Source organism: Pipistrellus kuhlii, unplaced genomic scaffold (assembly GCF_014108245.1).
Source record: "Pipistrellus kuhlii isolate mPipKuh1 unplaced genomic scaffold, mPipKuh1.p scaffold_m20_p_3, whole genome shotgun sequence".
NCBI classification, from domain to species: Eukaryota; Metazoa; Chordata; class Mammalia; order Chiroptera; family Vespertilionidae; genus Pipistrellus; species Pipistrellus kuhlii.
Window position 1 is genome coordinate 118,221,407 of NW_023425529.1, and position 15,021 is coordinate 118,236,427.

A 15,021-nucleotide genomic window follows, 5' to 3' on the forward strand; every position below is an offset into this window, starting at 1 on the left:
TCAGGAATGGAATGTATTTGAGTTTTTAAATTTTACCTGTACTATGTATCCTGGGAAAAGCTCAATTTTATCACACACACACACATACAAACAAAGATCTGTGTGGGTGTGTGTGTGTGTGTGTGTGTGTGTGAGAGAGAGAGAGAGAGAGAGAGAGAGAGAGAGAGAGAGAGAGAGAAAGTGAGAGAGAGATTTGGCACAAAATAAACTGCAATACTGTAGTCATTTGATTGGCTTTATATCATTTGAAAAAATATCTTACAAATTAAGATGCAAAATTAAACTAATTAGGATGACCATATTTAGATTCCTCCCTATGGGTGCTTGTGCAATAGTTAGATGAGGCTATATGATTACAGAAAATGATTCTTAATACTAAACAAGTATTCCAGTTTATCTGATTGTCACATGATTCTTCAGGCAATCATACATTTTAAAAAATCAGACATTGGAAACTTTCCCTATAGGCAAAACTGTCCAGATTTTTAGCTGTTGGTTTTCAGAATTGCTTTGTCTTTGCAATATAAACATGCTTATTTCTCAATTTTTCTCATCTGTATACCATTTGAATTAGTCCATTTTTCTGGTAGAGGGTGCATTCTGTTGAAAGAAAATCAAGTTATATTGAGTACAACATTAAAATAAAAGTAAACAATTCCCTTATAATCCCAGATTGTTCCTGAAGACAAAAGTAAATCTTGAATCAAATATTTTTGCTTTGATTTCTTCTGCCCAGTGTCTCTAAATTTGTTTTCTAATACAAATGTTTGATTTTGGTTACACTAATTTATGCAAGTAGGGACAGTCTTTATATTTTGCTTTTGAAAAAATTCTATAGCTTCTAATTCAATATAGATATCTATTCTGGGATCCATTTTCTCTAAGATGCAGAAGTTTACCTTCATTTACAGTTCTAGGGCTTGAGAAAACACTCAACAGTATTATTCTTTATTATGCACACTTAGGTTATGGCGGGGTTTTTTTGCAAATATATGACAAAAGATACACAAAGCAGAAGTCCTCCTAAAACAACTCCCTTTCTTTAAAACATTTCCTCCTCTTCTTTCCTCTCTGCTTCCCTCCTCTGCCTCTCTCCCTTCACTTAGCTTCTCTTCCCTTTTCTTATTTATTTTTCCTTCTTGTTGGTCTAGCTAATCATACATTATATGTCTTTTTTCAGTACCTACCTATTTATCTTTTTATTGATGTGACTTCAAAAATAATTTTACTTTCATAAATTCTTATTTGACCCCTGTAGCTGTTGTTTACTTTATGCTCATAGTTTCTGCTGCTAGTGCAAAAGTGTCCATTCTATTTTCTTCACTATCTGTGAACTGCTGTCATCAAAATTGCAGTCTAATCACAAGGTGAACAGCTTATAGTGTATCACAATCAATACTCAAAATTTGCTCCCTAGGATGTGACATGAATGAGTCAAGTAAAAAGCTGCAGATTTTCAGCAGTGAAGTGCAAACAATCATTTTATGTTGAAAATCAAGGTCGATTTTCACTTTCATATATCTGCATTATTCTATCACTTTCACTCTGTTTTTAAATTCATATTGAATTTATTCAGTGTTAGGCTATCCAAATAGCTGAAATTGAAGGCCAGTCACAATTGGAATATAAAACTATGTTATTATGTTTCAAAGAGAGTGTATGGATTGCAAATGAATTTTTAAAAAATTTTGACTCTAAAAGATTCAAAAGTATCACCAAGTGAAATAGGTAGTAAAGTGTTCTACTGTATTTTTGGAGGACAAAATTGGTTGAATGAAATAATATCCTTTTTTTCTAACACTTACTTGCACATACATGGAAGTATTTTTTATGATTCCCATTCAGAAAAGGAAAAGAAAATAGATACCAGATACTAAACTTTTCAGGATATTCTTTTCTATAAAATTTCTACTCTACTTTAAATCTATACAAGAAGGCATTTTAGAAAATTTTATGTTTCTGTATCCTCCTGCTTCCCTTTGTATTCATCTGTCCAACAATTTCACATCAGATGATATTCTAGTCTCTTGGTGAAATTTAGTTGGAAACTGCATTTCAACATACTTACCTGCATTACATAATAAACTTAACATATTTAATTTATGCACTGGTAAATATATTTAAAAAAACATGGCAAAACATGACATACCTAAATATGTTTTAAATGTGTCCCATGTTAATGATACATGCTATGTAATGCCACAGTGTTTTGTTCTGTCATAACAGTATTTAGATAACTTTAAAAATATTAATGTAATAGAAAATTATTTCATCTTAAAACCTTCTGAGATAAATTGAGTTGTATTGTATATATATTTTTCTTTTTCAGAGAGGGAATTATTTATCTGTTTTAAATATAAACTCAGATTTTATTTATGGCTTTGAAAAGCAACTGTATAAACTTATCAATGCTATTAAATTTGCTTCTTGCTATTTTAAGTATCTTTCATGTGAACATTTTTCTCCTTACACATGATACTATAAATTTGTCAAGATCCTCTCTTGTCAATTTAATGTCAATCCCTAGGGTTCTTAAATATGTAGAGAATTCTATTTCCACCACACAGTGGTAAATTGTAAATACCCTCTCCTTAAAAAAAGTTTCTGATTTAAAGGATCATTAAACAGTAAGGGGAATAGCTGTTTTAAATGAAAGAGAGAACTAAGAAGACAAAGTTCAAAGTTATAGTTTAAAATATTGAGGTCATGGAAGTATGCAGCTGTTGTCATGTTGTCATAATGAAGACATTTTCTTTCATGTTTTCTTATTCATCATCTTTAAAATAGGATCATTAAAAAAGCTTATTTAGATTATCTGTATTTCTATTGGTAAAAGAGAAGCAAAAATTCTCACAGAAAGCACTATCATTTAAAATAGGAAATCATGATTCGTCATTCACTGTGAATTATATCTGTTGACTAAATCCATTTTCACCTACTTACAGCAAAAACAAAAACCTAAAGTGAAGAAAACTGATTACATGATCCATACCCGTATCTAATAAAATAGAAATGTGCACTTTTTGACAAGCTACTTCATAACACATTTTGATAGAAATTTCCATTTGCTACTCTCGGCAGGAAAATAGGCTTTTAAAGGAAACCCTTTATTTTATGACTGTCACCAAAATAACAATTACAAGGAAAATAGGGATACAACATTAAAAAAAAAAATAAGCTTAGGACTTGTTACAGAAGTCTGCAATCCAGCTTTTACCCTGTTATTTGATTTGAAAAATTAATCCGAGTAATCCTTTTTGAAGCTCACTGTTTCCAGGATGGGTTACACAGAACAAAGACTAACTGCTATCCCAAGGAAAGTAGTTTACAGTGATGTTCTATTCCACCGAGAGTGATTCTCCAATGGCCACTTTTTCTGCTTCCCAGGCTATGGGAATTCATTAATATCTAGAGACGAGACTTAAATAAAACCATTGTCTCAACCAGGCAGGTTTATGCAACCGTCCTGAAATGTATTAATTATTGTTTTCTTTTCCTTTTTAATTAAGAGACCAGAGGTCAAGCAGGCCCACTGAGAGCTGAGCGAGTTCTTGGTAGAAATGCAAAGGCAACTCTAATGACTGGGCTTGCTTTTTCGCTTTTGTCTTGCAGAACCCGAAGAGTGCATTAACTGCACAGACGAATGCCGAGTGCTTGGTCATTCTGACAGGTGTTGGATGCCACAGTTCCCTGCAGCCAACCAGGCTGAGAACGCAGATTACCGCACAAATCTCTTCGTGCCCACAGTGGAGGCTAATGTTGAGACTGAGACTTACGAAACTGTGAATCCCACTGGGAAAAAGACCTTTTGTACATTCGGAAAAGACAAGCGAGAGCACACTATTCTCATTGCCAATGTGAAACCTTACCTAAAAGCCAAACGTGCCCTGAGCCCTCTCCTCCAGGAGGTCCCCTCAGCATCCAGCAGCCCCACCAAGGCGTGCGTGGAGCCCTGCACCTCCACCAAAGGCTCCCAGGATGGCTGCGAAGCAAAGCCGGGAGCCCTGGCCGAGGCCAGCAGCCAGTATCTGCCCACCGACAGCCAGTACCTGTCGCCGAGTAAGCAGCCCCGAGACCCTCCTCCTTTCCTGGCTTCCGAGCAGATGGCGAGGGTCTTCGCGGATGTGCACTCCAGGGCCAGCCGCGACTCCAGCGAGATGGGGGCCGTCCTGGAGCAGCTGGACCACCCCGCCCGGGATCTGGGCCGGGAGTCCGTGGATGCGGAGGAAGTCGTGAGAGAGATTGATAAGCTGCTGCAGGACTGTCGGGGAAATGACCCTGTGGCTGTGAGAAAGTGAGAGGGGGAGGAGAAAAAAAAAAAAAAAAAAGCATTGGCATTTTCTTATCTCTTCTGTTGATTTAAAAAACGATCCCTCCTGGTGACAACCTGGTGTACAGGGAAGAAGAGAGACCAATGCTGCTTCAAGGCTTTCCGTGAACATCTGAAGTGCCCACAAGTATGTCCTTTTCACTGCTATTTCCCCCCCACCCCCACCCTCCCCAGAGATAACAATGGTTTTTGTTTTGACCAAACTTATATTGGGACAGCATTGAGGATGCTCAAAGTGGAAAGACAAACAGAGAAGAAAGAGGAAGATGAGGAGGCAAATACCTTTTGACGGTCACTCAGGAAGGTATGCCGTGTGAGAAGGGAAGTATTTCCGGTCACTGTTAAGACTGTCCTCCGTGATTGATGCTGACTTCGCTGTTTACCTACAAACCCCGTACAAAGCAGGGTCCTAACGTGTGATCTGTGGTGGCTCTTTAGCAGCCATCACAGGCTTCTACTGAAAGTCCCGCAAAGACCTTGCAGTAGTCCAAGCTACACCAAACATTAATACATATTTGTGGTAAGCATTTCTGTATAAAGTTACCTGCCACACATAGAAACACAAGGAACATTCCATATCATTAGTTGAAAAAACAATTTTTTAAAAAAATACTTGGTCATTTGTAAGACACCTCATGTCGTATTAAAGTTAAATGTAAAAAAGATATAGTCCATTTTGTCCTGCACACACACACAGACTAATTCACTTCATTAAAGGAGGAGAAAATTTGAAGTTTTAAAATTTCTCTTTAGCATTTTAGTGTCCAACAAACATATAAATAATGATGGGTAGAGAAAAAATTAACATGATTAATATGTTTTACTGGTTTGTGGACACTAAAATAGCTCAGGAAAGGGAAAATGTCTTAGATTTACACAAATCACATGATCATTTTTATGTGCAAATGTAAGAAGATTCAATGTGTTTACATCAAATGACATATTTTTATTGATTTATTGCAGATTCAGTGCATATGAGCCAAATTGTTGAGTGTATAAGAGCTATATTGTGTATTTTATTAAATTAATATATAGTTGTGTTGCAAAAATATTTGGGCTTATATTGTAAATGGCAAGTGTTGCCTCAGTAGCTGTCGAACTCTATGAGTTTTGTTTTTTCCTGCTTCCTTTTCCCCATGGAGCGTGGGAAGCAGTGCCTCAGAGCAAAGTCTCTTGTTTAATGTATAGTCTACCAAGTACTGCAGTACATAATCTGTTCAAAATGTGTTTGCGTGAGCCGACGGAGCTATCTGAAAGGTCAAAAAATACATCTGTCAGTCATGGTTATGTGCAAGTCCTTGTAGAAGCTTCTATTAAAGTCATGCTAAATCACAAGAATTGCATTTGTACCAATACCTGAAATTTCTTCATGTTTTCTCAATAACACACACTTTCTGCCTCTGTAGATATCATGCTGTTGATTGGTTTTTAAAAGTATCTTATGTGGTTCAAGATGTGTGCTCCCATTTATTTCAAAACCATGAAAAACGCTTTGATGCATGTGTGATACCAGCCCTGGCTATTTGCATTGTGTAGTGTTTTTCAAGAGGTCTGGGTCTTCACAGAATGTTTTCCATTTTTCTCAATGTTCTTCTGCCTCTTTTTATTGGTGTCCTTTGAGAAAAAATACACCTTCTATTCCTTCATTTGTTTGCACCTTTTTTCTTGTGTCATTTAGCAAGTTTCAAACTGACTACCATGTGAGGCTAGGAAACCTCAAATTTCAGGAATTGGGGAAAAATAAAATTAGCACTCACAGAAGTAGCGGCAGATGGGGAAATGCCTTGATTGACATTTTCCTTCCCTGTTAAAAATTTTTGGCATTTAACAGCTTCATGTCAAACAGCTTCCAGCCCATACCTTAGAAGACGTGGTGCTGAGTTACATAAATGCTGTTTGTGCACTGGAGCCGAAAAATGCATTATTTGCAAACTGGTGGAGAATTCTGTGCCTTCTTTTCTGGCCACCAAGCCAATGTAGAAACAGCATAAATGTCATAAAATTCCTAGATTAACAAAAACAAGAATAAAAACAAACACTGAACTGAATTAGGTTTTGTCTCTACAAATTCAACTGAAAACATTTCCCTCAAATGCTGTCAAGATTTTAGACTGTACATCCTTTGCAAATTGCTTTGAAAGGAAAAGTGAACACCTGCCCTCAGCCTTATTCTCTGGAGAACTGTACTTCGTTCCTAGTAACAGCCCTTCCAAAGCTCTACTATTGGTTTTTATCATTTGTAAATGTTTAAATTAGAAAAGAAGGGATCTTGTACATGTGAAACTGAATTGACTGTCTATATTTTGGACAATTTATGTATCTGAAACGTGTTGTCTCTGTTATATGATCTTACTTTTCTGCCGGGAGACCACAGGTTGATTTAGCTCAATAGCAGACATTTGATGAATTTCCATTTAGTCTTACCAAGTGTTGCCTCTCTCTTACTAGACAGATAGCCGCTTAGTAAAAACTAAGGCAGTATGTAAATGACATTTAAAGGAGAGTAGGGTTTATTTTTAAAACATTCTTAACTTTCAGTAACCAGTTGTTCAGTTTAGTATATGTGTCTAAAGACATTATAATGCTATAAGACTTTAAGAATTGGTGTGCCAATGTGTGAGGGATTTCCCTTTCGGCTCTCTGTCACCAGTGATTTACTAGTGTTAGCTGTTTAACATGTTATCTGCATTTAGTAGTGGTTATTTATTTTCAAGTTGGTGGTACTTCAGCAGTCAGGACTCTAAGCTTTTATAATTGAGTGAGGAAATCTTGCTTTTATTCATTTGGCTGGCAACTTCCTTTATCACAGACCCCTGGTGCTTGACTTCCAAGGAAGTCTATGAGATGCCAAAATCACCCTTTTGGGGAGCAGCTTGCTCTAAGAGGTGATACACAATCAAACAGATATGTTCAAGGGGTTTCAGCATCATTGAGAATGTAAAAAATTAATTCACATCTCAATTAACTAACCCTCAAAAAAACTTCACACATTCAAAATGAATACTTTGATGATACTTTTTCTTTTAGGTTCTTAAATAACTGATGTCAAGCACAGAATAATAGTTTATATAAATTTTCATAGAAAGTCAAAGTTTTAAAAATTGTTTACTGGTGAACTAAAAAAAGTCAGTAACAAAAATCTTTCCACAACATGCTAATGATGAAAGATCTTTTCATCAAAGTTAAAAGTAGTAAATGTTAGTTATACTATACCAAAGTTAACATTAAAGAGATATTTCTCACAATTTCAAACAATGCTTTCATATCTTTTTCTGAACCTGACATCCAATTGCAGGAGATATACAAAGATTGTCTCACTGCTCTATAAATTAATTGAATTTTTGGTTTGGAAATTGACTTGCTGAAATAGCAGAGATCTTGTAAAATATGACTTCCCTGTAAAAGATCTAGGCACTGCTTGATTTAAAAAAATGACACCATAAAAATATAGTCATGTATTAAGAGAACAGTATGCTTTATTAGATCCAGATTAAAAACTGTTGACTAATGAGTAGAAGTTGCTGAGGTCAACTGGGAAACTGAGGTCTGGCATAATATATGCCCACTCATTATTGTATAATTATATTATATTATTTTGACAACAGACAGCATTTATTAGAGCATTAATTCAAATGAGAGTTTTGGCTATCAAGATGTGTTGTTTTGAAACTTAATTGAATGAGACCTGACTTTCCTGGCCCCAGTGTTTTGAAGGTTGGCTATTCCCATATATCAACTCCATCACACCATAAGTGTTCACCACAAGTGACTGGTGAACAAAGACAACATCAAAAGCAGCATACATTTTATGGATTTATCTCAATGCTATTGTTTAATGGCTGTGTTTATGTGACCTATCTGGAAATTGAGGACTCCGAATAAAAAGCTATTACTAATAGTGGCATTGCATTCCCTTGAATTCATTAACACACAAGTGATGTGTTACACACTGCATGCCCCCACTGACCCTGGTCATAATTAATTTGGAAAGCAACTGTGGCAGCACAACTGCTTATGCTAGTTATTTGTTTGCTAGTAAAATAAGGTGTTTTCGTTTTTTTTTTTAAATATGTAACAATAATGTCACTAGGTTCTCTCAGAAACTGGTTAACAGTCATCCAGATTGTTTAGAAAAATTGACTAATCAAATAATTACCAGGGAGTTGTACTATAAAGAAACTTGTGGTTTTTAATATTTAGAACTGGTTTGAGGGTAATCCTATCCAATAAAAGGATAATATGTAAATTGTTCCCTCGACCAGGAGTTTGACTAGGAATTCTACCAGAGGGCAGGGGCAGTTGGCCAACCACTCACAGCCCCTCCTCCAGCCAGCCTCACGCCTCTAAATCAGACCCCCCACCCAATTGGGGCTGGCCAGTCAGAACCCACCCGTGCACAAATTCGTGCACTGGGTCTCTATTTTGGTATAAGATCCTACTACTCCAGGACTTTAGAAAAGTTATTTTTATGAGCCCTTTCATAATCTTACATTATTGATTAAAGTACATATTTATAAATGACATTTTAAAGCAAATAGATGTTAATCTTAGCAACTTAAAATAATGAGTGTATCATTCTACTCATTCAACAAACATTTACTGAATTTCTGTTGTGTGTTTGCCCTGGGCTGTTATGCCCCGAAGTAAAGAGTAACGGATTTATGCCTGGATCACAGCCTGGTGAGAGAAACAAATAGGTAAGTTCTAATACACAATACTGTTTATAAATTGGATTTAGTTGTTTGTATTTTCCTCAGTTATCCCACACTCTAACTTTCAGTGAGGGGCATCTCCTAAATCAATATAATAGTCTGCCCATTTATATATATGTTTAATTTTAATTTTCTTGTGAGGGCATGATTTATAGCAAGAAAAGTGCATTGCTTTTTCATACTGAAGAAGATGTTTAAGTTTTATAGTTATTGGGATAGACTACATGGCTTACCTACTCAGTCTTTTGCTCATATGTTTGTCAACCTCTCTATTTCTTTTTCTTTGAGCATCACTTAGGTATCAGGTGCTTCACAAAGATCCTGAGGTACTTATCCTCAGGGTACTTATAGTTTGTGCCTAGGTGATATACGCTAAAATAAAAATTGACCTTATATTGCCATGACAACATTACTTTTGCATAATCAAAATAAATTCATTCTTAAGAAGAACAAAAACCACATACCTATTATGCCATTCACTGCTTTCAAGAGTGAAATGAGAGCAAGGTGTTCATTGACTCAGTTGAACCATCTGATCAGGGTTGCAGGAGCACACAGTTGCTGAAATGAAGAACTTATCTGGCCAGGCTGTAATCAGGAGAAAGTGATGAATGAAATATATATTACAGGCTTACTTCATGACAATGATCTACGAAATTATGTGTTTTTTTTTTAAGTAGATATGCTCACAAGTTACAATTAATCAATAATTGTAGAACAGAACCTATTATTTATATATATATATATGTGTGTGTATATATATATATATATATATATATATATATATATATATAAAATTTTATTTTATTGATTTTTTACAGAGATGAACAGAGAGGGATAGAGAGTTAGAAACATTGATGAGAGAGAATCATCCATCAGCTGCCTCTTGCACACCCCCTACTGGGGGTGTGCCCACAACCAAGGTACATGCCCTTGACCGAAATCGAACCTGGGACCCTTCAGTATGCAGGCCAACGCTCTATCCACTGAGCCAAACTGGTTTCGGCAAACAGTACCCATTCTTAAAGTTCATTGATATGGCACACAGAAATAAATCAGCAAGTTAATGGATCATCCTCAAACCTCTTCAGTATGTGTTTTTGAGATGGTTGCACATGATTCACCAAGGAAATATATCATTTTCTGCTCATTTTAGACACTGTAATACTGGACGAGCCACTTAGGGATTAAATTCTCAATATTCTTAAAGGAGGGTCCCCATTTTTATTGTATTTTAGAGTCATAAAATATTACTGTTTTTCTCCCAAACTAGTTTAAATGGTAATGAGTATCTTATGTGCAAAGATGGATTAAAGGGGTGGGGGAGATTTCAGGGAGCATTTGCAAACTGTAGCACACCAGTTTATACCACCCATTAGATCAAGATAACTATTCTATTTTTTGTCTTACAAATAAAACACTTCACTTTAAGAGAGACTTAATATTTATTCCACTCCTTTTTATACACATTAAATTACCTGTAGCATTTTAATAAATGAAATTTGGAGTATGATTTATATTTAAAAACCCAGTTGCCTGAAGTTATATTACTCAGTCAAATTGTTTCATAATATTTTTTATGATTGTTAAAAAAACAAAAACTAAATTTGGAGCCCTCTCTCTGTTCACTTCATACAGATTGTCATATTTTGTGGAAAATATTGATATTCATCATTGCTTACATGAAATTTTTTCTTACTTCCCTAAGGGTTTTCAGCACCAGGCAGACTGACAGAGAGTTACACAAATATAAATTAATGCTGATAAATTCGCTTATAGAGAACTTTCCAATTTACAGAGCATTTTCACAAAATTATGACAGTACAGAATTCAAGATACTGAAGCTCAAAAAGGCAAATGCACTTATCCAAGGACAGTAAGCAAGAAAGCCTTAAGACTACACTTGAACTGAAAGTCCTACTGCTGTGCTTGATTCAGATTTTATGAATCTGCAATCTTGTCCTATCTAATCTTTTGCCTCTCTAGTGTCTTAAATTTATCGTCTGAAGAATTATATTATTCTAGTAATATTCCTTTCCCTATAAATTAAGTCCAATCATAGAATTTAGATAGCGTCTATGTTAATCATTTATAACAGTAGTAAAGAAATTGAAAAGCAGAGCAAAGGAATGACAGTTTCCAAGAAAATTTAATGAAATAAGAATAGTGCTTCCTTTAAGATTCCCTCAACTTTTCTACATTGGTGTTATGTTCTCCAAAATATTCAAAAAGGATATGATGAAACATTATTTTTTCTATCAACTTGATGTATTTTCACCTGAAAGCAGTCATACAAACTTTATGGAATTCCTTTATATTATCATTTGGCATATACTAAACTAATAGGGTTATTAATTGGCTCCTTAGAAAGATTTACATAAACTCTAGTAATATTGAAGAAACTTTAAAATATTACATCCATATTTAATATTGATGAGAGTCAAATATTCTGAAAACCAGTATCACAAAATTAAGGAGAGTGGGTATTTCAGCAGTAGTAGTAATATAGCTAAGAAATGAACAAAACATTTTTTAAAAATTTATAACCTGCTCCAACTACATTGGATACAATATTGCATTATTCAATTCTTCAATGATCATATGAAATGAGAGATCACAATTGTCAGTGATGCCATTTTCAGGCTGGTTAATGAATTTTTTCTGATTCTGCCTGAGTTTAACTTAATAGAACATTGTTCATATCTCTTTTCACAGTCTACAGAAAACCAACTTTGTTCTGAAGAAATCCAGAAATAAATTCAAAAGTTATTTTAACACTAATTAGCTAGTTTTATGTTTTGGAAATCTAAATTCAAATAGGTGGGATGTGATATTCACTTGTTCTATTGATTGGCTGAATATCTCATTATACAGTTTTAGCAAATTAAATCATATTTTGATATTTTCTCCTACTATTGCAGCCAAAAGACTATGTTTGCAATATAATAATTGGGTTAGAGATAAGGTTTTTTTATTTTTTAATCTTATCCTTTCTTTTCTAAAATCAGGTATTTATTTATATCAATTTAATGTATTAATCATTCTATAATATTTATCTACTGTCTTATATGTAACTATTTTCTTACCTTACCTTTATTTCATAATTTTTATCTCAATATCAACTATGATGTAGTTTTTCTTACCTATTTTTCTATTATTGGTGTTTATATTTATATGTATTTTTATCTATTTTATCAATTTTTTAAAAATATATTTTATTGATTTTGTACAGAAAGGAAGGGAGGGAGATAGAGAGTTAGAATCATCGATGAGAGAGAGTCATCGATCAGCTGCCTCTTGCACACCCCACACTGGGGATATGCCAGCAACCAAGGTACATGCCCTTTACCGGAATCGAACCCAGGACCTTTCAGTCCCCAAGCCGATGCTCTATCCATTGAGTCAAACCGGTTTCGGCTATTTTTATCAATTATTTAGACAATGATGTCTCACCCCAAAATTACATAAAGTGAAAAATGTCCATATTGTTTTATTAAGCTATAGGAAAACTAATAATATATTTTAGGTATAACCTATATGGAGTATTAAAATGAACAAAATGTATAATGTATACTGTGAGAGAAGTACAATTTGCAGTTGGAGAGAAAAAAAGAGAGAGAGAGCAAGTCCTGTCAGCTGAGGAAAGGAGAGGTGACTGAGGGAATCAGTACCAGCTTCTTAGAGAAGGCAGCATTTAAATTGAGCATTTAAGATGGCACGGGATTTTGGCAGGAGGGATATACAGGAAATAAATTCGGGAAGAAGAGAGGCCATGTGTGCAAAAACACGTAAATAGGACAGAACATTTTCTGGTCAGAAATTAGAAAGGGTTGAATGGTGTGATAGGTCCAGTTGGAAATTGTACCAAATTCTGAGATGAGATGTCACACACATGCCTACTCCAAGGGGGAAGAGACTTGGGGACACCTGAATCAGGCTCTCTAGCTGGGGGAGCTCTGTGAGAGGCTTGCCAAGCTGAATGTGAATTCAGGAAAATAACACTAGGACAGCTTGCTGCTGCCTGGTGAGCCATTCTTTATAAGACGCTGCCTAATAGCACCTTGTTCTTGGGTTGCATCCAACTATCTAAAGGCGATGCCAACTTTGCTGAATCTTGCAATTCTCAGCTTCAAGCCTTCAGCAGAGTATTTATGTGTATGTTTCCAGCTTCCCAGAAATAATTTTTCCTTTGAAATCTGTAATCGGGTTCGGAACATTGGGAGGCAAAGCGAGACAGGAGAAAAAAAGTGCAGATCAAGAGTATGGGTGATTTTCATCTCTGAAAAAGAGTTTTGTTTATTTCATATTCCAAGATTCTCCAAACATCTCCTGGTATCTGCTGTGTGAAGTCTGTTGGGCAGAATAATTTGATTTCTGAGAAAATTTTTCATTGTATTCACTATCCCAGGAACCCCAAGGCTGATGATAATGTGTCCTATCTTATGTTTCCATAATGTTCTATGCATATCAGTAGAGGAGCTTACAGTTATTATTTAGGCAATAAAATTGGGAATAGTGACTTTTGATTAGTGATTTCCAACCAGGGGCAATTTTGTCCCCCAGGGATATTGTCAGCACCTAGAGACACTTTCGGTTGTCAAGAGGTGGGGGTGCTGTGTTGCTAACCAAGTAGTAACCAAGCATCCTGCCATGTTCAGTACAGCTTCCACCCCTATATTTATCCTGTCAAAATGTCAATAATGTCCATGTGGAAAAATCCTGCCTTGGAAACTATTTTTTAAAAGAGTAGTGAACACATTTGGGTTTAGATAATGGGCATTGGATACTAAATGGATTGACATGTCTTTTCCAGAGTGTTGGGGGGAGAGGGGGAGTCCTGAAAATACTTCTAAATTAGTTAGCATAAGGAGCTATTTCCAACTTCTTGGGGGTATAGTCTGCTCTGTAGGTTGGCAGGGCTAGTGTCTTCTTGTGGCTGAAAATATTATCTCAGATTCTAGCCAGTTCCAGTGGCACATACATTGGAAGACCATGTTTGGAATGGGAAAGTGTTGGTTGGGATGGCTGCTCACTTCCACCAAAGCAGTTTAAAGCCAATCCCCTAGGGAGGGCAGGTGAAACACACCCCCAAGCTGTAAAGGGAGGGGAGAGTCTGTCTCTGGGACTATTTCAAGGGTCTAATCCACTAATGCCTTAGAGGTCACAGGATCAACATATCCTCCCACTTCAAGTCACCTGTCCTTAATATGTATGCGGAATCTGTGTCTGCCATGACATTAGGAGTCTGTGGGGGGCAGAATGGAAAAGGTGATGATGGCTGGGAACGTGGTAGATCAAGGAATGACAACATTTGAGCAGAAGCTAGATGACCATAAACATGCCTGTATGCAGAAGAATGGATATCTCTATTGATCTCTCAGGCTTCTTCCTGCCATAAGTACTGATTTTAATCCTTTCAAAGTAATATGTGGAATTCCAAAAAATGTCAAATTGACTTTGTAAATGAGGTGAGGGGAAGGTGAGTGCAAATGGTTTCTCAAAAGTTTTATTTCTCCTGACACATATTCTGTTTTACCCATCTGTAATGCAGGGTGGGTGGTTCCAATGCACATTTTATGAATTTGAACTTGAAATGACTCTGCTTTAAAAATATTAATGGTAATGTGTTAAAAGGGTGACAGGAACCCCAGTAGCAAAGTGGAAAGTCTGAATGGTGACAGGCTAATTAATATATTATAAATAATAATGACTATAGCCAATCCACATTAGAGATCTTATTTGTTATAACCTGGTTAAATATACACTAAATATGTTTTTAAAAATATAGTTGCTATGCACTGTAGTAAATGGCAGTGATGCCAGCAGGCCAGGAACACTTAGAAAAGCATTCAAGAGAAGAGAGAGAACCACAGCCACAGCCTTAGCGGTCCTTCTTCCAGTGGAGACTCAGTCACCTCCCAGCACATCCACAGACTTGCTGGGTTTTATTTATTTATGCTGAATCTTTCTATATTAAAA

At 35.8% G+C, this 15,021-nt stretch overlaps 1 protein-coding gene across 4 annotated transcripts in view; it reads left to right on the forward strand.

The window, feature by feature from the left end:
* Nucleotides 1-7,754, forward strand: part of PCDH17 (protocadherin 17) — a 99,252-nt gene extending 91,498 nt beyond the window's left edge. For all 4 annotated transcript variants that reach the window (XM_045588683.1, XM_045588682.1, XM_036456996.2 and 1 more), the window contains one exon: nucleotides 3,613-7,754. In XM_045588683.1, the coding sequence (XP_045444639.1) occupies nucleotides 3,613-4,298 (686 nt within the window). In that variant the 3' untranslated portion in view covers nucleotides 4,299-7,754. The remainder of the gene's footprint in view (nucleotides 1-3,612) is intronic.
* Nucleotides 7,755-15,021: the final 7,267 nt, after the last annotated feature.